Here is a 23,637-nt window from a genome sequence, read left to right on the forward strand (position 1 = left end):
GATATAGGCAGACGAATGAGAAAATATAAATTTTTAGACATAAGAAAATTAAGATGCTTGTAATACATAAATTTTTTGAAAGTAGGTACAATCTGTACTACTACCTCCATTTTAGAGTTGAGGCAACTGAGATCCAGATGTGTTACCTTGCTTATCTAAAGCCTACAACAAATCCCCAAGCTTATGTATTTTGCAGCCTAAGAAAAAAATACCTGCATGAAATAATATGTGAATAAATTAAAGAATAACATAGAATTATAATGGTTACATCTTAAAATGCATGGCAGTTTATAATTCGAAATGAGCTTTAAAAAGTTGTTTTAATTTGTATAGGTAATAACTAAAGTACAGAGTTAAAAGACTTACCCATGATTGACTTGCTTCAGTGTGTTAGCTGCTTTATGTGCTGTATTTTATTTCATTTAAATATCTACTATACAACAAATTTGGTGAACATTTTCTCTATTGTACATATTAGGAAACCAAAAGATTAACAAAGCAAAGTGACTTGGGCAAGACGAGGTAAATCATAAGAGTGTGACTCCAACCCAAGTGTTCTGACTCATGAACAGAAATGTTTTCATCATAACTATCATAGATAAATAAGTCCAGAGAGACCCAGAAGAAATAAATGTCCAAGAACCAGCCTGAGAAAGGCTAGCTCTAAAAATGGCACGCTTTAAACGTCATTTTTTAAGGCAGGTGGTAGTTACAGAATAAGAGTGCTAATGTTCCAGGTAGGTGAAATGTCAGGATGAAGAGACAAGAGCTGAACATTCCTTGCCAAAGATGCTGAAAACATACCTGTCGGGGCAAAAAGGTAAACTGGAAGATTAACAAGATACCTGATGATTAAGGGCTGTTGTTATTAGGCTAAGGACACAAAATTTTATACAAGCATCAGAATTACATTCCTTGAGCAGGTGACTGCTATGTGAGACTAGGTCACTAGCGAAGATTCTGATGTGGCCCTAACACATCCAGGGACCCTTTACCAATTCTCCCAGTCCATAGTGATTTCCGATTCTTTGTCAGTTTTATTCATGTATTTCTCTACCACTCAACTGTCACCTGATATATTCTCCATTATAAAGGCAGTGTTTAATTTTAAGTACATTCCTCTCTTACCAAATTCTTGAGACTAAGAATCATATCTTTGCATTTGTTTTGCTTCTAATATCACTTCCACTTCCACTTAGAATGCAAAACCTGCAAGAGAATGTCACTCCTATCCTAACAATGAGAAAAAGGTGGATAAGCTTTTTTTTTTAAATCATAATTTTTCTTGAACCTATGAGACCTGTGTTGCAAGTCAACCAAGGAAACTGAATTTCATATATTACAAGCTCCTCCAAGGAGAGATGAGGGACAGGATTAATTTCACTCCTGGCAAAGCACAAGGAAAGAGGCAGCTGCCATATAACAGGTAAGAAAAAAATCTGCTAAAATGTTAATAAAGTCTTAAAGGACAACTATGGGCTAACATGTCAGCTTAGAATAGCTGGGAGTCTCAAAGACAGGGGGAGTTTGCACATGCAAGCTCTTTTCCATATATAAATTCCTGTAATTTTATTTCCAACTGAGGTAACTCTACCACCTGTTGCTCATAAGAAAAATTGGGAGCAGTACAGGAGGCTGAAAAGCACTCCCCTTGGTGGTTCAGGCTTGCAGGAGGTGACAGGCTGCACAGGGGCAGGCATGAAGTCCCACTGACTTTTGAGGACATTCATTTATATAAAACAAAAGCCCTGAACTGCTGACAAACTCACTGCCTCCCAAGACTGCTGGGGGAAATGTAGAAGTAAAACCTTTATCTGCCCTAGGGAAGAATAAGAAACCTTCTTAAGCACAGAATCCTATACTGATACCAAGCAGGTCTACTACCACTGGGCAGGGCAGAAAAGCCTTGGCCACCTAAGACCAATCACAGATATAAGGAAGTTTCTCTGCCATGAAAAGAAAGTGGAAGGATGCTAAGAAAGCCCCACTCCTAAGGCACGGGGGCGCATGGCCCACTTAAGATAAGCATGGAAAACACACATGGCTAGGATCAACTAACTAGTCACAGATGTTAACTGCTGTGGGGGGTGGGGGGGAAGCATTGAGAGGAAACCCTCTATATAGCTCAGGGGTACCAGGACTGCTGATAGCTCAGAGTGAAGCAAGAACACTGAGAAAGTTTTCCAGCACCTTCTTTAGAAGTACTCTACTCTAAGCACAAGATAATAGCAGCCCATTGCAGGTAATGATATCAACAAAATCAAAATCCAGCTCATCTTCCAATGGACTCAGTCTCTTAAACAAACAGCATTACAGAAGAAGAGCCTGCCAATTTCTAGGTGTAAACACTATTTAACTCTTTCTACCCATTTCTGGGCGTAAATACTGTTTAACTCTTTCTATACATGGGGTCCAGTGTTCAATTAAGAATTACCAGACATGAAAAAGCAAGAAACATAAAGATGGACAACATGCATGAATAGATAGAATGATGGCAGACAAATGGAATCTGGTTTTTTTAAAAAAGTCAAGTGATAAAAAAATTTAAATGACGTAAGACATGAAGAATTCTTCTGATGGGCCCATTGGAAGACTAAGGAAAGACTCCGTGATCTTTAAGACAGGTCAATAGAAATTACTCAAAATGAAACACAAAGAAAAAAGAGCAGGAAAAACAAACAAAAAATCAACAAGAAGAAACAAAACAGAGCATCCAAGAACTGAGGGATATTAGCAACCAGTCTAATTCATTCTGCTCCCAACACACAGTTGGCATTCATTAGTTTTTTTGTGGTATGTTGTTGTTAAAGTTGACAGGTTATAAACAATATTACTAATACCTATTAAACTTCGGGTGACTGCTGGAAGAACAAATTCTATCACTACACTAATTCTAATCTTCACAATAACTCTATGGAAGTGGACATAATTATCAATATTTTATAGATCTGAGGGCTAAGAGGATTAGAGAAGTTAGGAAAGTTATTCAAGTTTCACATACCATCCAAGTGGTAGTACTGTTCTGGTCCTGTTCTCTTATACTACAAAGCCTGGAATCTTTACATTCCCACAGGGGGTCTTTCTATTAAGTGATGAGGGTGATGGTTTGATGTAAAAAGGAAGAGTAAAAATAAACATCAATGAAGTAAAGTCTTTCTGAATTTGTAAATAATGGTCCCTAGTAAGTTAAGAGGAAATAAGTGATCTTGCAAACTCTAGATCAGCAGGCCTAGCACAAAGTAGGTGTTCAGAGGAGGTATACAATCTCAAAAGCTGTAAAGCAGCACAACTAGATACTGGTTATGTTGAACTGAATTAGACAGACTCTCCATTATGGTATGTTCATTCTGTTCACATTGCATTAAATGCATTAAATGCTTATTAATGCTAAGTTGGGGTCTGTTCTACAATTTGACTAAAGAAATCTGCATATTAGATTTTAGAGAGAATATGAGAAACCAGAACTGATCCCTTTACAGGGCGCTTTCACTGAATACAGATTAGGAAGTTTAGTTTCTATCTAAAAGATCCCAGAAACACAGTAGTTTATAATTCATTTCCCCATTGCTAATCAGAAACTGCATAAAAACCCATCTAGTGGCAACACTCTACCAGGCATTCTAAAAGACTATCTCTCACTGAAGTGTGTTAATAGGTAGAAGCAAGGTCTTGTATTCACAGGAAGTCTTATTATTCAACTGTGTTTGTATGTAATATGTCTGTGAACTGTTAATACTTTTAGCCAACTTTTAAAGACAGTTCATATGCCAAGTAATTATATCAATTAAAATTTTTTAAAATACATTGTTTCATTTTTTTTTTTTGGTCTTTAATATTTGGAAATGCAAATTCTACCAAAGACCCTGCAGTAGCTTTTCAGGACCAAGAGATTATTGATCAGTGCAAATACAAGTTTTATAAGATTATTAAATAGTATTCTCAAAACAAGTCAGTAACCCTTTGATAAATGGTAAGCTATTTGCAATTTCACTTTTGTTGACACGGTTTCAATATTTCAACATTTAAAAAGGTTTCTTAATACATGACAAGTCTACTGTATTTTCAATAAGACACAGAATTCAGTTCCTCTCACTAACTAATGTGAGGTTGACTTTTCTAGCTGGGATAAATAATTTAAAAATCAGCACTGAAGAAAAGAACCATATTATTTTCAATCACCTTAGTAAATTATGTTTTCAAAAAAATATATAGCTAAGGATTAAAATATTTGTTAGTAAAATAATTATAGCTGCATTTTATTTCTCAGATTTACCATATTAATATAGAATGAGCATAAATGTGTGTACATGTGGAATCACACAAGAGTAGACAGAGTATAAAAATGCTTCTGGTGTTAAATGAATCAAAGGTCTTAACAGAAATTGCAATTACATTTTGGTCTCAGAATCAAATAATACTAGTTTTCAAAAGAATTTACTATAAATGTCAAAAACACTAATAAAGGCAAAAAGAGAACAGATCTGTGAAATAACTGGTATTATATTCAAATGTTAGAAAAGCCATAAAGAACTTCAGAGAAGGCTGAAAAACATACTCCTATTTTGTAATTAGTATGGGCGCACAGGCCAACTTAAGATATTTATGTATTATTCTAGTGTTTTATGTTAGGAAGACATGTTAGGAAATATAACAATGTGTAGCAGATACAAATCCAGCTCAAATTATAAGATCCTATTATACCCCCATAGTTAGAGATCTACTGACATTTCTGAAAATTCCTTTCTCTTGGGGGACTTAAATAGGCAGCAGCAGTAGCCCTACAAAGAAAAGACTGGTTTTTCCTTTCATCGACACCAGCATTGATCTCTGATAAACTTTAAAAGCAGATCTTTATTCAAAACCAGAAGAAAACTGGCATTTCTTTATCGTAAGATTCTTGGAAAACAATAACAACTTGTCTACAAAAGGTAGGCACTTTTGGAATAAAAAAATGTTGTTAATTTAATCAAGACCCCTTATAAACAAAACAGGTAACAGGGAAAAACAAAGTCAACTAGGTCAGAATATAGTGAGGAAAAAATATTAATGATGTGGTTACTGATGTAAACTCTAGAATGGTAGTATTCACTAGATTTACTAAATGGAGAAATTAAGTTACTTTGTTTTTGTTTCAAGACATTGTAATAAATGACAGTCATTTCTGGCAATAAATTTGAAGAGTAAAATTATAACATTAAGATGCATGTCAACTTTAAAATGTCTCAAAATATGTACTGAACATGTTCACATAAAAAGATTATCTTCCATTATATGTTATTAATATATTAGGTATTGTTCAGCAGAGCTAAACATTTTAAAAATGAAGTCCAAGCAAATTATTGAGGGAAGAGTTGGCTTTGAATTATTTCTTTGATAGAATTATGTTATTGAATAATCTTACGACAATATAAATGTCTCAATGTGTATTCTGTTGTGTATTCTGTTGTGTTTCTAAAAGATACACTACTCTGAAAGGCATTAAAATTTTTTTGTATCTTCTTTTAAGGAAAGTACTATACAATGTCCACTAGAGGGCACCCTTGTAATCTATAACTGATTTAAAATAAACATTTAATTATAATCAAATTTAACATTTTGGAAATTAGTATTTTTCAACAGAGAAACAAAAGAGAAAAATAACTTTCTTTCACATTAACAATATGGAGGGCATATTTTCCAAAGTGAACTCGAAGGATCAATTTTATAAATTATTGACATTAGTATTAATATAATTAGACTACATATATCCTTGGAACGCAGACTGCTAAAATGTGTTTTCATTTAGGCAGTATTTTTTAATGGAAATGTGTTAAAAGAAGAACATTCACTTAACTTTTTTCAAGAGAGTTTATCGCTTGAAGGTTTTTTTTTTTTTTTTTTTTTTTTTTTTTTGAGGCAGAGTTTGGCACCATCTCGGCTCACTGCAACCTCTGCCTCTCGGGTTCAAGTGATCCTCCTCCTCTGGGGAGGCTGTCTCAGCCTCCCCAGTAGCTGGAATTACAGGCATGCGCCACCACGCCCGGCTACTTTTGTATTTTTAGTAGAGATGGGGTTTCTCCATGTTGGCCAGGCTGATCTTGAACTCCCGAACTCAAGTGATCTGCCCGCCTCGGCCTCCCAAAGTGCTGGGATTACAGGCGTGAGTGACTGCACCTGGCCTATCCCTTGAAGTTTTATAATGTTTTCTTACTATTTTAACGTTTCAGCTTGATAATAGTGTTCTCAATACTGAGCCAAATCAAACAGTGATAAAAATAAAGATTGTCTTGCTTATCATGATTTGATCCAATTATTTGATTATTTTGTAAATGTTTATTTTACAAAATATTCTTTCCAATATTCTGCCCCACCCCCATCGCATGTAACAACTATTTTCTCTTTTTGATTTACAATCACTTTTTTTCTTGGTCAAAAGTAAGTGGTTACTTTCCTCTACAAACACTGAGTACACCATTTTTCTCCTGACCAGTAAGGCAAACTATTCAATAGATGGTATTTTTCCAAAGATCCCAACCAGTATACAGTTTTCCTAAATCTATTACATCATCCGAACAAGAAACACTGTAATTAATTACATTCATTTTATTCCCAGAGTCCAATGAACTAATATGAAGAAAAGTGTTTCATAAATACAATACTATAAACCACACCCTACTAGGTGTAGACATCCCATCTTTTCTCATGCTTAGGAACTAACTAATTTAAGACAACCTAAGATATTATCTTTTCTTATAAGTTTCACAGAAAATTTCATCTGTGGCATTTTAAAATATGACATTTATTATATATAAAAATAAACTGGTTATATATGTTATATGGTTGCTCATATTTTTTAAAAAAATGCTAACATATTGAGATTTCTCTTAAGTCCCTATTCAATCAAAATATGACTTTGAAATGCTTTACTTGTAAGTCTCTGCATGCATAAAAGTATATATGACTTCTGAGCATATTTTAAAATATAAAAGTATGTTATTCATCAACTATAAAATGAACTCATAGCTATTGTGCTATGTTCCACAAATCCATTAGAATGTTTTCTAAACCATTAAATACATAAAGATTCAAAAAGACAAAAAGTTTCATTTTTAAGTGTGATATTACCTTGCATAATGGATAAAAATATAAAATCACAAGATTATATTTTATGGTTAAAGCATTCTTATTTGTGCATTCAAAAGATAACTATTTATATCTCAAACTATTAGTCTATATGTGACTATATTAAAAAAGTACAATAAATGTCCACCAGTTTAATAGTGCTTGGTCTAACAGTAGAAATTATGACTATTAAACATATTTCTATTTGTAAACACTGTATTTGGGTAAACATTCCAAGTGAGAGTATTTATCAACAAGCATACTGCTTTGTATCACACTGCAAATGAAAAATAACTTTCCACTCATATTTTCTCATGCTGTTTTTACATAATTAACTGGAGAAGTTGAAAATCTAAAAAGATTGCTTTGTCCCAGACATGAAATAGTTAAAAGTGCTGCGCGCGCATGATCGTGTGCCAGGGTTTTAATAGGGCTTAACAACAAAAAGCTTCAGTCCCCCACTTTCCCTAGGTTTTGTTGTGGTGATTTTGCCTTGCTTAGGGCCATCCATCTGTTAATGTTGACTTGTAATACAGCTAAGCTCTCATGCTTGTTCAGTAGCATAGCTGAGGTGTCTGTGAGTCTCATGAAGACACACAGAAACATACACATTATAACTGCTAGACTAAGCCACGCATGGCTAATATGGAGCAATATCTCAGATATGTATAAATTTTACATATTATTTAAAGAAATTTCTTATTCTTAGAAAAGAAAATGTTAATAAATGTTTACAAGTAAATATTTTAAAACATAGTTTCAGATTATAGACTTCATGTTATCTTATATTTTTTCACTAAGTCTCCAGTATTCTATTCTAAAATAAAACTGATGAAAGAAGGTAAGTACATAGGATTAAGACTGTTCTGCACCATGACCAGTGGTCATATTCTCAATGGACTCACTGGCCCTGTTTTCAATAAAACCAGAGAAGGATCCTTTCCCTGGAGTCCTGTTAGGCTGGGGCTGCTGTTGGAACTGTCATCTTTACACAGAAGAGAAAAGGGTTGGGTTTTACAAATGTGGAGCCTAATTGGGAGACCTTCATGGCTGTACCCTTGACATTTATTTAAGCCTCATCAACAAAACGGGAAATAGCCATACTAATTAGCACACCAGCACACAAATTACTATTTGTTGGAGGTGGACTACAGATTCACAATCTATTCCAAAGATAAGCTAAATACTGGAAAACACGTTTAAAACACAATCTTAGAACTCTGTTCTTTTTCTTTTCTACAGCACACAGATTATAAAACTTCACAATGTTTTACTTTAAAATACATTCTTGGAATTCAAATGATCATAATCTCATTTTCATCTTTTGAAAAACAGATGAAAATAAAGTCTCTCACTGACAAGTCTAGCTGGAAACTGGAAATGTAAAGTTCTTTAGACAACTGAGATCCACTTCTGAAATGAATGATCAAATGGACTAGGAATGGGATGAGTGAAGACTACACTCAATTTTACTCACAATAAAATGACATACTTAAGGTCTTATAAACTTATAAATAAGATATTTCTTGGTACAATAAGTTTCCTATTTCTATTCAAGTCACATACTGGAATCTATGGTCATCCCTACTTAGAATGAAGATGGATAATTTTAGGAGTCCTAACTACTTTAGTGATTAGAGATTATTAGTGATCCTGGACTGTAACTACCAAGAGAGAAGTCAGATGGTGCCATTGCTACAAAGACCTGGAGCTCAAGATATATGATACAGTAACCATAAACAAATAGCTACCGATTATCAAGTACCAAGTATGTGGCAGATATTTTATATATATTATCTATAATGCCTACAGCATCCTGGGAAAATAATTTTTATTATTATTTTACAAATGTAAAAATTAAGGCTTAGGAATATTTTGTTTTGCTCAATGTTAAATCCTAGTACCTTTATCAAAGTTAAGCTCTGTCTGGCTCTAAACTCCATATCCTTATTTCTAACTATCCCTCTTCCACAATCACTCCATCCAACACAAAGGCATGATGGTAGTGGTTAGATACCTAAGTTCTAGAATCAGTCTGCCTGCTTTTGAATTCCTATTCTGCTATTTATTACTTGTAGAACTTTGGGCACATTTATTAATCTCCGTTTGTTTCTAAATCTGTAAAATGGGGATAATAATTCTTGCTCTGACTGGATTGTTGGAAGTTTTAAATGAATCACGTAAATACAAACATACACAGACAGCCTCACTGTTATTACAAAACTGTCCATCTTCCCTATGTCCTCTGAGGCTGCTCTAGTGCATTTCTCTATTATTTCAACTCTACAAAAATTTAAGTTTGAAAAATAGTAATAAGAACAAGAAAATTGTCTAGATTACAAAATCACAAATGTCCCTGCAGAAATTTGTCTTTGGGCAATTAAATTCACCACATAACAAATCTTTTAAGAGAATTTGGATACTTGAGCCAGTTCTAACACGACAGTGATGCTACTTGTCAGTAGCCTTACAGTAAGAAGAAAAGAGTGTATTTTATTTCCACTTGTACCTGTTGTCACCTTTTTTAATGAGGTTCAACAGCTAGTAAACTAAGCTGTCTTTGAGAGAGGTATTAATGAGACTGAGCATTTCAAATAATAAATAGCACAGAAGAGACTAAATGAAGAAAATCGAATTTCTGTCTTCCAGAACAAAAATCTTTGCCTCTGCTAGGTACTTCCACCAGAATGTGAGCTCTTGTGATGCTGAAAAGATTTGTGGATCCAAAATATCTACCCTGTTTCTTTGGAATGATTGGGAAATTCATAAGCAACTTTTTAAAAACCAAAACTTTGTGGATTATGAATCATGTAGCTGTGCTTTTCTCTTCATTTTGGCTGTGCAGGAAATAGGCCTTAACAGCTTCTTACTACATTTAACATTTTCCCTGCCTTAAAACTTACCTAATTTTAATGCAGTTTAATCTTTCTATGGTTCTTTGTAAGACATGAAAGTATTTTTGGAAATAGGTAGAATATAAATGAATAGACATTAGTTTCTCTGGTATACATATTGATAACTAGACTTTGCCTTTAACCACATCCAAATATTTCTAGAAATATTACATATTTAGTTGAAAAGCTTAATATACACAGATCCCAATATTATTATACTTGGAGAGTTAGGGTACAAGAATTTCTGGATTTGGTAATCATCATAAGACAGTATGACCATGGCTCTAGCATCAGCTTTCTGCCTCTTCCATAACATACTCTATTATATTTCAATTAAATCAATGGGGCTGGATTATATCCAGAAAAGCAAACCAAAGAAGCTTCTGCAATATCAGACTGCAAAGAAAAGGCAGCAGACTATGGCTGATGACTTTTGATTTCCTTGCCCAATGTGCAAATAGAGTACCCTAAATTCATTTCCACTTGTAGCCTTTTTTGTTAGTGTAAGTGGCTCAATTCTCAGGAGAGAATTAAGGCAACATCAATCCATTAGGGTAGGCTGACCTTAAATTTATCAAACCCCAGATTTGTGGTACAAATTTCCAGCCTCTAGGCATTTAAAAATGCCGACTTGTTTTTGTTATTTCGCAAATATGACTTTTTGGCAAATAGCATTACAACAGTTCCCCCTTACCCATGGTGGATATGTTCCAAGACCCCCACAGGTGCCTGAAAGTGCAGTTAGTACCAAACCCTATACAAACTATGTTTTTTCCCATACATACATACCTATGATAAAGTTTCATTTATAAATGAGGCACAGTAAGAGATTAACAACAATAACTGATAATGAAAAAGAATACTTATAATAATACTCAGAACAGCATGTAATTTAAACTTTATGAATTGTTTATTTCTGGGATTTTTTCATTTAATATGTTTTGACTACATTGACTGCAGGTAAATGAAACCTTGAAAAGCAAAATAGTGTAAAGCCATTAGAAACAGTAGACATCTTGTGAGATATTGTAACAGTCCTTAAAACCACTTCTCTGACAACTGCTTCCACTGTTCAACCCACTCACCCCTACTGCCCTTCCTGTGTCCTTGGTAACATGGTACTCTCCTTGCCTCTCTGGCTGGAGTTTATTGAACCAAAGATTAATGCCTGGTCCAAGCGAGCTGATTACATTCTTCCTTAAGAAATTGGAATCTAGAATTATCCATTTCTAGTGGCTGCTTCAACTGAGGGCCTTTAAGATCTGTGTCAAGGACACAGAAAAGCTGAGAAAGCCAGAATACAGAATGCGCAATGAACAAATAAGCAGAAAGAACAGGCCAAGTATTAAAGAGGGAATGGGAGGGGAGGAGAGAAATGAAGGAACGGGGAGGGGAAAGGGAGGAAGATGGAGAAAAGAAGAGGAAGAAGAAAAGGGACAGAGAGGGAGAGAGGGAGGGACGGAGGGAGACAGACAGAGAGAGATGAGATGAGATGAGATAAGTAGCATAGGGAGAGAAGCTGATATTCTTCCCTGATTACTTTTTCCATTTCCTAGTTCTAATCCTACCAGAGGCCTAGATATATTCCTGCAATTAGATGTCCTAAAGAATGCCTTTATCCTTATAATAAATGGCTTGATATTATTTTATCTAATTTGTGAGTTTGCTAACACTATTAAAACTAAATAATTAAAATCAAGGATTTGATGATAATTTCAATGTAAATGTACCCTGCTCTTTTATAAATAAACTGTTGGCCACCAATTGGCTATCATTTCAAAGCAGTAACAACTCAATATCGATTCAAAGAAGTAACATTAGTAATGCAAGATAGCATGGACTCTGGAAGCCTTGGGAAAAAAATGTTAAGGGTGAAATGTAGCAGAAAAAAATTGCCAGAAGGCCCAAAATTTAGCTCTTTGTTAAATACACATGTGAATCTAAAACTAAAAAATCAAATTTCAGTTATTGAAAAAAATGCAAGCAAAATACTAAATTGTAATAGATATTAGTAGGCGAAAAATGATTGGGCATATGAACTCTTAAAAATTTTGCTATTAAGATATATACAACATAGGCTGGGCTCAGTGGTTCATGCCTGTAATCCCAGCACTTTAGGAGGCTGAGGAGGGTGGTCATGACATCAGGAGATGGAGACCATCCTGGCTAACATGGTGAAACCCCATCTCTACTAAAAATACAAAAACAAAATTAGCCAGGCTTACTGGTGGGCGCCTGTGGTCCCAGCTACTTGGGAGGCTGAGGCAGGAGAATGGCGTGAACCCAGGAGGCTGACCTTTTGGTGAGCCCAGATCGTGCCACTGAACTCCAGCCTTGGGGACAGAGCAAGACTCTGTCTCAGAGAAAAAAAAAAAAAAAAAGGTATATACAACACACAGATATATTTACCTATTTATATAATGGGACACATAAAGAATAAAAAGAAACATTCCTGAAACTCAGATATTTATCATTTGAAAACAAAAGATTGTTATTCAGATATTATCAACTAAATAATTATATATTATTCAGCATCACAATTCTAAACACGTAGGTTTAACAAATTCCTATACAGCAAGTAGGAAAATCATGCTAGAATTTTTAAAGAATAAGCCCTACTCCTCTCAATTCCTGTTATAGTTATTGCTGTCATGTCTACTGTAAACCATAAAATGCTAATGAATGCAGATAAATGAATTAATGATAACACATAGTAGCCCTGAAGACTTAGTATAAGTATACACTGAATGGAACCCATTATTCTATAAGGTTTTCCGTAACCTAATACAATTTTCTCTATCAGAATGTACAGTGTGAGGACTATAGTTAATACTGTATTATATACTAGAAAATTACTAAGAGAATAGATTTTAGGTGTTCTTACTTTGCAAAAAAACAGGTAACTTTGAGATAAGAGAGGTGTTAATTTGCTTGAGTGTAGTAATCATTTCGTTACGTATATGTATATCAAAACATCATGTTATACACATTAAATATATATAATAAAAAAAGAAATTGTCTCTAGAAGTTAAGAGAAAACAAAAACAGAAATCAGTAATGTATTTTGTAATTACATTATCATAAAAATGCTATGCCATGTTAAAGGAAAGACTTTACAATTATTTTTAGATCTACTTTACAGCATGGTGAATATAATTAACAATAGAGTACTGTACATTTCAAAATTGCTAAGAGAGCAAATTTCAAATGTTCTTACCACAAAATATGTTAAGTATTTGAGGTGATGGAAATGTTAACTAGCTTTATTTAATTATTCCACATTATATTAATGAATCATAACACTACTTTAGACCCTATAAATTTATATAATTATAAACAGTCAACTTGTAATGAAAAATAAATTAATTAAAATATGAGGAGCTAATAATTGTCATAACATGAAACTGATATTTAGGAAATGTGTTTCTCCAATATAAATCTTTATTTTTTTTTTATATCTTAAAGTATCCTATAGGTAACAAAGATGCCATATTCTTTTTCACAGAAAATCTACTTACCATGGTAAAGATAACCTAAATGCTCCAACATTAAGCCAGTAAATATTTTACAACAGTATTTGAGATGTTAAAGCTTGAAACCAGACAAGGATTGTGCATATTAGTGGTGGGGAAAAAAACAATAGAAAAATCAATAGCAAATCCATCATTAGTTCACGCATTAATAAATGTTCTCCAGTTAACAGCAGTAACAAGAAAATGTTTCTGACTTCTGGAATAATTATTTTACTGAAGGGCTTATTCTAGAACAGACAATCACTATTGACTATCAGTATGCTACAATTATGGAATTCTAATGTGAAAATATCAGCTTAAAAAATAAATAAGTCAGAAGGAAATACTCAGTATGCTACAAAAATAGTCCCATGAAGTCAGAGAATTTTTGTGTTTTACTTTTATATATACCTGGTATCTAGAAAAGTGTCTGGCATATAGTGTTGATGAATGACTGAATTAATGGGATTTTTTTTTTTTTTTTTCCTACAAAGGCCTGGAGTTTCAGTACAGCTTCACTATCCTTTCCCATTCTTAAAGACTGTTAAGGTTTGAATTTTGTCCTCTCAAAATCATGTTGAAATTTCATTGCCATTGTAATGGTATTAAGAAGTGGGACTTTTAAGAGGTGATTAGGCCATGAGGGTTCCACCCTCTTGGGTGGGATTAGTGCTGTTATAAAAGGGTGAGTTTGGCCCCCTCATCTCTCTTGCCTTTCTGCCTTCCACCATGGGATGACACAGCAAGAAGGGCCTCATAAGGTGGCAGTGCCTTGATCTTGGACTTTCCAGCCTCCAGAACTGTGAGAAATAAACTTCTGTTCTTTACAAATCACCCAGTCTCAGGTGTTCTGGTATAGCAGCACAAAATGGGCTCCAAGACAAAGACCCATGGAAGCACTTTATGGCCATGTATACTTCTGTGGCGCCTGGCTAACCAGGAAAGCTAACTGAGCGTCAGAGATGGGGTTTCACCTCCTTCTGCCACTGATCAGTTATGAGACTTATGGCAAGTCTTGTGACCATTCTAGCTATCAACTTTCTCATCTGTAAACCTTGGCAACTGTAATAAATGAAGCTTTGCAGCCATTTCCAGTTCTGTAATTTTGTAGCTAGAGTCCACTCAAGAATTCTTTTTTGAAGCTAGTTTTCTAAGGCCATTTAGGATACGATTTGGTATATACCAATTTTGTTTAGTTAGAGCCTTCATAAATGCACTTCTGAAAAAAAAAACCAGAAACACTTATAGCTATGATTCTGAACACTCTGTCACTTGAAACAATATTTTAAGTAGCATATAAAAAGAAGCTTTAAATATTTATAGCAGATAAAATAATCTAACTTTAGAAAAGAATAGACTTATAGTACAGTAGTTCAGATTTTAATTTCTATAGACTATTTTAATGGCCAAATACCCATGTACAAGATTGATTTTATTTTTGTAGTAAAGGAACCTTCTGATTTCCAGTTTGTCATCAAGATATCCACATTCTATAAGAATCACACATTCAACTGTCTTTTCCCTCACTGGACTATGAGATCTATGATGGCATGGGCTAACAAAGCATGTGGAGACTGATATCTGAAACATTTGACTCTCAATCCCCTTGTAGCCTTCCCAGATTCCACCTACTCCTCCCCTTGACCAATACTGCAGGTTTTCTTATAAATGGATCCAAATTGTACCTAAATAATATATTGGAATTATATAATTTGAGAATGTGGAGGAATGAAGGGTAAGTAACCTTACTTACCTGAGCAAGCTTACGCTTTTCTGAGTTTCCTCCCCTTTCATTGTGTAATTTGTAAACTGGTGTATATTGTACAGAACTAGAACAGGTCCCATAATCTTCATCATTTTCCTACACATAAAAAAATATACTGGCAATAATTATAAAGCACTCCTTGTATTACTAACGTCTTAGATTAATAAACAAAGTATCTGATACACACACAAGTAGAAAAATAACACTTCAGCTTTAAGTGTAAAGAATCTAAGAACAAAGTGCATTTTTCTATAATCAAAATTAATAAATTAAATTTAATAAGGTTAATGATCAATGATCTTAATTATATTAGAAATTTAATTTAATAAAAATAATTTAAAATCTTAGATTACTTTGAATAATCTGAATAAAATTTATATGAAGATAATTTTCTATCACTACACTGGAAGTTTTAAGTAATATGTTTTCTCCAAAGGTAAAAATTCAAAACATAACAACTGATAATAAATCTGCAAAGATATAAATTAAAATCAACACACATATACACATATTTACATATCTGCAATATTCATAGCTTAAATACATACATAATCTTTTGTAAATTAAGAACATTCTTCATTTTAAAGTAATACTATTAGAATGAGACTATCAAAACAAATGATGGCGTTCCTGATACTTCTACACAAAAGATATCTTTAAAAAAAATCTTAGCATAAAGAACTTCAATTGTGATATCAAGGCAATTAACTTTATGAAAACATACATCCTGTTAAAGCATCTTTGAAGATTTCCATAGTTCTGTGACAAAATATGCAAACAGTACAGAGATTATTCAGTGAATGCATACAGAATAGCAGATAGTTGCCAGAGGGCTTGTTATAAAAAAAATTCTTGAACAAAGGGCTAAGCATATTTCAAAAATCATTAAAAACATAAATTTCTAATTGGTAAAGTATAAACTTCAAATTAATACAAGAATCAAGGTAAAAAGGAAAAAAATGAATATGACGTACCTTGTGTTTTAGTTTACTCTTCACTTCCTTTAGTCCCAGTTTTGCATGAATTTTTGCCTAGAAAATGATAATAAATGTGCCTGGCTCAGGATGGTTCTATTACCATTTAAAGAATAAGTATACAAGACCACATCTAATGACAATGACTAACTATTCATATGATTTAGAAAAAGAATAGATTATAATCTAACACTCTTTTCAGGGATACACATTATCACTTACTATTTTATTACACCTAAATCAGTTGGTAAAACCATTAGTCTCTTCTTTGTATACAAGTATCATATGAAGGCTAACATTTAGCCTATGTTGTTTCCTAAACTATTAAGAATACGAAAGGAATAAACCAGATTACTAATGTTAAAACTGTAACAAACTGGAGGAACAGAGAAAGTACATCCCAGCAGCAAGTTATTTGGGCAGATGTTTAACTTGAAGAAACTTTGGCAATTTTACAAAGCTTTATTAAGAGCTTTTACAGACAGACACAGAATTTTATTAGCAGAGCCATCTTAATGGAATGGTATTTCATATATAGTTTTTCTGGTAAAAATTAAAAGTCATTTAACAATTTAAAGCTATCCTCATGTTTCACAGGGAATCTGGCCACAGCATTTGAGTTTCTCACATCCTGCTGTGATTCCTGTGGGGTATAACTTAACTAAAGGCAACTGGGGGCTTTCATGAAAGCCCTAGCCTTTGTTCCACTAGAAATTCCTACTCACAGTGGTCAAGGTGAAAAAGAAGAGAAAAGGAATTGAATTCATATTTATTTTGTTTCCTAAATATATGACTGTGTGCTGGGTGCTTAGCATGCATTATCTTAGGTAGTTATCACAACAATTCTGTAAGATTAGTACTACTATAATCACATTTTAAAACAAGGAGAGTGACTCAGGGAGACTGTAATCTAGCTAACTATCCTCTAATCCACTTGATCACACTAATCTTTTCAGATGCTCTTTAGTATACAGAGTTGAAGCTACTAGTGTCAGTCTTTTCCATGGTTTTATAATTCCATAGTGCACTGATTCATTTAAATAATTGTTGTCCTATGTCCTTCTCTGACTTCCTTCAGATTACCTGATGGGATATAGGTTCTCTCGATCCTTTTCAACTTACCAGTTTGAAGCTTAACAAAATGCATGTATTCTCCAGAAAAATGCTCCAAGCAAATGGCTTTGGTAATAATTTAAAATTGAGACCTAACAAGAAAGATGACTTTGAAAACTGCTTAGCCAAATAAAATATGAATTCCACTTTGCTGTTATTCTTAAATTTATACAAGTTTGTATGATAACTCCAGTTTTCTTTATGACCCCTATCAGCATAGAAAAACATATGCATGAAAAGCATAGGAAAAAATTGTAACCATAAAAATAAGTATAAAAATATTATAAAAACAGGACGGAATATTATTTGCTTTGACAAACACATATTCAGTATTTCTGTAGTATGTTCAAAGTGCAGAGCAAAGTGATAGGAAAACAAATATAAAAGTAGGGACAGTATCTCTTACTGTACCTTCATGCTCTGCTATAACTCCAATGATGAGCATAAGGCTTAGTTCATGATAGGCGCTCAAATAATTTGTGAATAAATGAGATAGAGGTAAAAACATGATTCCTACTTTTGAAAAATTTATTACCTATAGAAAACCAAGGTAAGTAAATTTCGTTTTACCACACAACAGAAATTGGGAGTTTATTCATAGCAATTTGTGGTAAAAGAAGGAATTTCAGAGTACAGATATCAGAAAATAAGCAGTCTGGAAAGATCAGTTTTAGATACAGCTACAAAGGTCACAAAATGACTGACTTACCTGCCCCAAACTTCTTGATTCAGGGATGATATGATCACAAGATAAATGATAAAAGTGATTAGGTATATTCTAAAGACCTTAATTCACCTGAAATTAATTAATTTAGGGAATAATTCTCCAGAGTAGAATTTTTTTTTTTTTTTTTTTCCTGAGACAGAGTCTCACTTTGTGGCCCAGGCTGGAGTGCAGTGGTGCAATCTTGGCTCACTGCAACCTCCACCTCCCAGGCTCCAATAATTCTCCTGCCTCAGCATCTCAAGTAGCTGGGACCACAAGCACATGCCACCACACCTGGATAATTTTTGTATTTTCAACAGATAGGCGGTTTCATCATGTTGGCCAGGCTGGTCTCAAACTCCTGACCTCAAGCGATCCACCAGCCTTGGCCTCCCGGTGCTGGGATTACAGGCGTGAGTCACAGCACCCAACCCAAATAACAGAATTTTTAATTTGAAAAGATTTTACTTCCTTGCAGAGAAGGGTTCAAAATAAAATACTCCACTGATTAGAAGGATAAATTTTAAAATAATGAATAGGGTTTTGAATGTTCGCTTCATTGCTGTGCTTTTGTGAAAAATATGAGGGAAATTAAGGCAAGACACATATTTGGCAAAACAATACAACTTCTCTAAGACTAAAAAAAACCCTCAAATGCCTGCTCCAGAAGAAAATGAAGGGCTATTGACTGTGAAACTATTTTTAGAATGTTAAATGAATATGAGAAACAAGGATCAACATTACTTTGCTTTTTCACATGGTAGTTGTATGCTATTTCAGTGTGACAAAAATCTCTTCAAAAACTGCACTTAAACCACCAGAGAGGTTTCCTAGGAAAGCCATAGAACAATGAAACAAAATGCAGAGGCTGAAGTTTCTAAGGCAAAATGATAACCTTTTCTTACTTTGGCTTTATGGTTAGGGGTCAAATAACTGTAATTTTGGGACTGTATTTTTTAATCAATTCTATAGATTAGCTTCCCTACTATAAAATTTAGTATTTGAGTGGAATTTTTAAACAGAAAGGGTGGCCACATTCATATCACAATTTTCAGTCAAGGAATAACAGAAGTTCTAAATTTTTATTAAAATATACTATTTTATTATTAATTCAACCACATCAATTCATTTACTGAGAAAAGCTTTTGAAGACAAATTCTTACAAAATCAAAACTATTGCCTTAAATATTTTTAGAAATATAAAATATATGACCTATTGAATTTTTAAAAATTTATTGAACACAACCCACTAGCTTCCCTCCTGAGAAGTTACTAGACTAGTATTAAGACAGAAATGTACATAGACAAAACAAGTGTTGAAACAGAAGGTCCTACAGATACAAAAATATGTATATAAACATTTTTGTGTAGGGTTGAGAAGACAAAAATATGTATGTATAAATATGTATGTACAAAAATATGTATATAAACTATTTTTGTGTAGGGTTCAGAAAAATTTTTTCAGGGGGAATAATGTCTGAACTAAGTCCTATAAAATGAACTGGTGTTTTCTAGGTGGATAAAGGCCAAGAAACTGACATTCCAATTAATAGGAATGGCTTGAGCAAGAATCAAAGGGCAGAGGAGAATATCTTATATTTATGAAACGAGGAGTAGCTAAGTATCTTCAGAGATATGGAAGGTTCTGAGGAGTAGGGGGAAAAGGAACTAGACATGAAGGGTTGGGTTTTGAAGGGTCTTAATTGTCATATTAAAGAGTTTTTTTACTTATCATTTATTGTTTATTATTCTTACTATTATTTCCGTTTTGTTTTCTATGAGTCTTAGAGCAGGGGTGTCCAATCTTTTGGCTTTCTTGGGCCATATTAGAGGAAGAAGAATTGCCTTGGGCTACACATAAAATACACCAACATTAACAAAAGCTGATAAGCTAAAAAAAAAAAAAAAAAAAGAAGAAGAAGAAGAAAATTACAAGAAAAATCTCATAATGTTTTAAGAAAGTTTAAGAATTTGCGTCCTTTGTAGGGACATGGATGCAGCTGGAAACCATCATTCTTAGCAAACTATCACAAGAAGAGAAAACCAAACACCGCATGTTCTCACTCATAGGTGGGAACTGAACAATGAGTTCACTTGGACTCGGGAAGGGGAACATCACACACTGGGGCCTATCATGGGGAGGGGGGAGGGGGGAGGGATTGCACTGGGAGTTATACCTGATATAAATGATGAATTGATGGGTGCTGACGAGTTGATGGGTGCAGCACACCAACATGGCACAGGTATACATATGTAACAAACCTGCACGTTATGCACATGTACCCTAGAACTTAAAGTATAATAATTAAAAAAAAAAAAAAAGAGTTTAGTGACAATGACAATAAAACCATAATTTGGACCACACACACACACACACACAAAAAGAATTTCTGTTGGGGCTGGGTGCAGTGGCTCACACCTGTAATCCCAGCACTTTTGAGAGGTGGAAGCAGGCAGATCACTTGAGGTCAGGAGTTTGAGACCAGCCTGGCCAACATGATGAAACCCCATTTCTACTAGGAATACAAAAATTAGCCAGGCGTGGTGATGGGTGCCTGTAATCCTAGCTACTTGGGAGGCTGAGGCAGGAGAATCGCGTGAACCTGGAAGGCGGAGATTACAGTGAGCAGAGATCGTGCCACTGCACTCCAACCTGGGTGATAGAGTGAGAATTTATCTCAAAAAAAAAAAAAAAGAGAGAATTTGTATTGGGCCACATTCAAAGCTATTCTAGGTCGCATGCAGACCACAGGCCATGGGTTGGACAAGCTTGCCTTAGAGACTCACTGAAGAATGTTAATAGACGGTAAATGCATCTTTGAGGGAAAAGACCTTGCCACATTTTTCTTTTTTTTTTTTCTACTTGAGCCACAAGTACACAGCAAGAATATAAAATGTTGTTAAATGAAATAATGACATTTTACAAAATGGCACCCCGTCATGAACTGTTTCAATTTGCTGCACAACTTTGCTGATAGCTTTGAAATAAAATGAGAACCATTTTTAGATTATATAAAAGAAACTACCCTCTGCATGCAATGTTATAATTTTAGCAATTGAATTTTCTTTGGTCAATATTAATCCTAAAATTTTTAGGTTTATTTAAAAGAAAAATAGAAAATATTCAGAATTTACATATCTATCATCTAGGAAAATGTTATATAATTTCATAAATAGGATTTTTAAATATCAAAAAAACTTACAAATTTATATGCTGTCCGTACAGCAGGGGTTGCTTTGGTCATTGCTGTGTTGAACAGTGCACCTCCTTTCTGCAAAAGAAAAACAGAAACATATTTCCAAAAACGTTTGGCCAAAATGTCCTGAAAACAAAGTATTATAGTAAGTTGCATAAAAAAAGAGCTTTACTCACAACTTAAAGACATACACAAATTATTTCATGTTCAGTGTTTTCAAGGTTCTATGTACTATAATAATTTCAAACAAAATGTACACTTTCCACTTTATTCTTTAGTTGATCTAATACATCACTTAAAAATCATTTGTTCCTTGAAGGTTAGGTAGACTTGAGCAATATGACTAGTAATTTGAATATATTTAAAGCTTAATAAGAAAGAAATACAAGTTTATCAGCTGTTTTTATATTGGGCAAATAAAGTCTCAGTCTGTCAGAGAAAGTTTCATATTTAAAAATCATATTAACAAAACTACATTACCACAAATTATAAAATTGCCATCAAATCCTACTAACCCACCTAATTTCTTCTTCTGGAAAATAATATAAGAAAAACAAGATTTGGCAGGAAAATCTTGCTTTTCAAAAAGAGCCATTTATCTTTGGACCAAAGCTTTCCATTTAAAAATTATCTTAATGAGTATCAACAAACTATAAACATGAAATAAGAATATTTAAAATATGACAAAATATACAAATATTTCAAATAAACAGCATAAGTATAAACAGCATACTTTTGCTGAACATTTCTCCATTTATATTAGAGTAAAAGAATAACATTTGAAAGTTTATGATTACCTTGACTGTATGCACCCATTGTTGATATGACCTCGGGTTCCCTGGAATATATAAAAATGAAATGCCAGGAATGGTTGATCAAAAATAAATCTGTAAACCAAAATTTATCAAGAACTAGTATTTGTACAACTTTTAGTAGCAAATTTTATATGCACTGTTGTAAAAAAAGCAATAAAAGCAATGGCATCATAAGAACTAATAAATTGCCCTAATTCTTAGGAATAGAGTAATTAGCAATTTTAGGAATAACAGAGAATCACCTTTTCTTCATCCATATATGAAACCTAACAGTATTCAATCTTCTTTCACTTTAATATTAGCCTCAGAGGAGAAAATATAACCAACCTCTCTTTTGAAATCCAAATTTCTTATGTTTTTCAAACTGACTTTTCAATGTTTAATATCTATGTTGTTTTGTAAACTTTGCCTCCTTTACACAATTAGGTTTATTTTAAAATATTTCATGTACATAGAGAACTTTAGAAAACTAGAAGAAATTTAGAAGTGCAAAAAACCTTGGCAACAAAAAATCATTCTTCTACAACTGCTAAATATTAACAGAGATTAGTAGCTAACTTTATTTTAATGTAAGCTTGCAGTTTTAGTTTTGAAAATATCCTCTAGTTGTAAATCTGTAAGTCAGAAAACTATTACCCAAGGAAATGTGAGGCAAATGCAGCTTTTAGGTTACAGGTTGTCATGATTATGAAAAAGCTCAAGTGCTAAAAAAACGTAGTTCTAATAATATCTGGCGATCAACATATCTGGTTCCAAATTGATAAATACTTTAGTCAATAAGATGATATCAGAAGGTAAAAAAAGAAATACATATACAACTTATCTAATCTTTCCCATCAACTGATCTCAGTTAGATTTCAGCTACCTTCTTGTTTAAAAACTTAAATACTCCCTAAGTCACAAGGGTAAAAAGTCACAATAAAGAAACAAAATTCCAGGTCTATTGTAGTGGCTTCCACCTATAGTGCCAGCTACTTGAAAGGCTGTGGCTGGGCACTGTTTGAGCCCAGGAGTTCAAGGTTGCAGTGTGCTAAGATTACGCCACTGCACTCCAGCCTGGGAGACAAGGCAAGACTCTATCTCTCTCTTTTTTTTTTTAAGACCCAATGGCTACTCAGACACTACCCAATACAAAGAACCCCTAAAACATACTGTTCTCCTCTACTTTGTGGCTGTGGATTTTAAAAGATGTATCACCTTGCTCTTACGAAATAGAGACAAAATGATCTCAGTCCCAAAATTTCTTTCTAGCTGTTATCTTTGCATCTCTGATCAACATCAGGCAAGAAGTGTCCAGCTCTGGATTCACTTCTATATTTAAAATCTTACTCTAATTTAAAAGAAATCTCAAGAAACAATTTTAATTCTGAAAAACATCTCTGACTACTCAGAACACAGCACTGCACCTTTTCTGGAGGATGAAATATGACGACAAACTTTTTTTTCACATTATTTAACTTGTGAAATAACTATAGCAAAATGTAACTACCTAAAATAACCTCTGTAAAAATAAGTTGTACTGTTTAAAAGGTATAAGTTTCAGGTGATATTTGCTTTGAC

General features: G+C 33.6%; 1 protein-coding gene across 2 annotated transcripts in view; it reads right to left on the reverse strand.

The window, feature by feature from the left end:
* Positions 1–23,637, reverse strand: part of DENND1B (DENN domain containing 1B) — a 267,493-nt gene that overhangs the window by 16,621 nt on the left and 227,235 nt on the right. For both annotated transcript variants that reach the window (XM_023224711.2, XM_023224712.2), the window contains 4 exons: positions 22,060–22,100; positions 21,269–21,337; positions 16,247–16,303; positions 15,261–15,368 (listed from right to left, as the gene is read on the reverse strand). In XM_023224711.2, coding sequence (XP_023080479.1) covers positions 15,261–15,368; positions 16,247–16,303; positions 21,269–21,337; positions 22,060–22,100 — 275 coding nt within the window. The remainder of the gene's footprint in view (positions 1–15,260; positions 15,369–16,246; positions 16,304–21,268; positions 21,338–22,059; positions 22,101–23,637) is intronic.

Source organism: Piliocolobus tephrosceles, chromosome 1, assembly GCF_002776525.5.
Source record: "Piliocolobus tephrosceles isolate RC106 chromosome 1, ASM277652v3, whole genome shotgun sequence".
NCBI classification, from domain to species: domain Eukaryota; kingdom Metazoa; phylum Chordata; class Mammalia; order Primates; family Cercopithecidae; genus Piliocolobus; species Piliocolobus tephrosceles.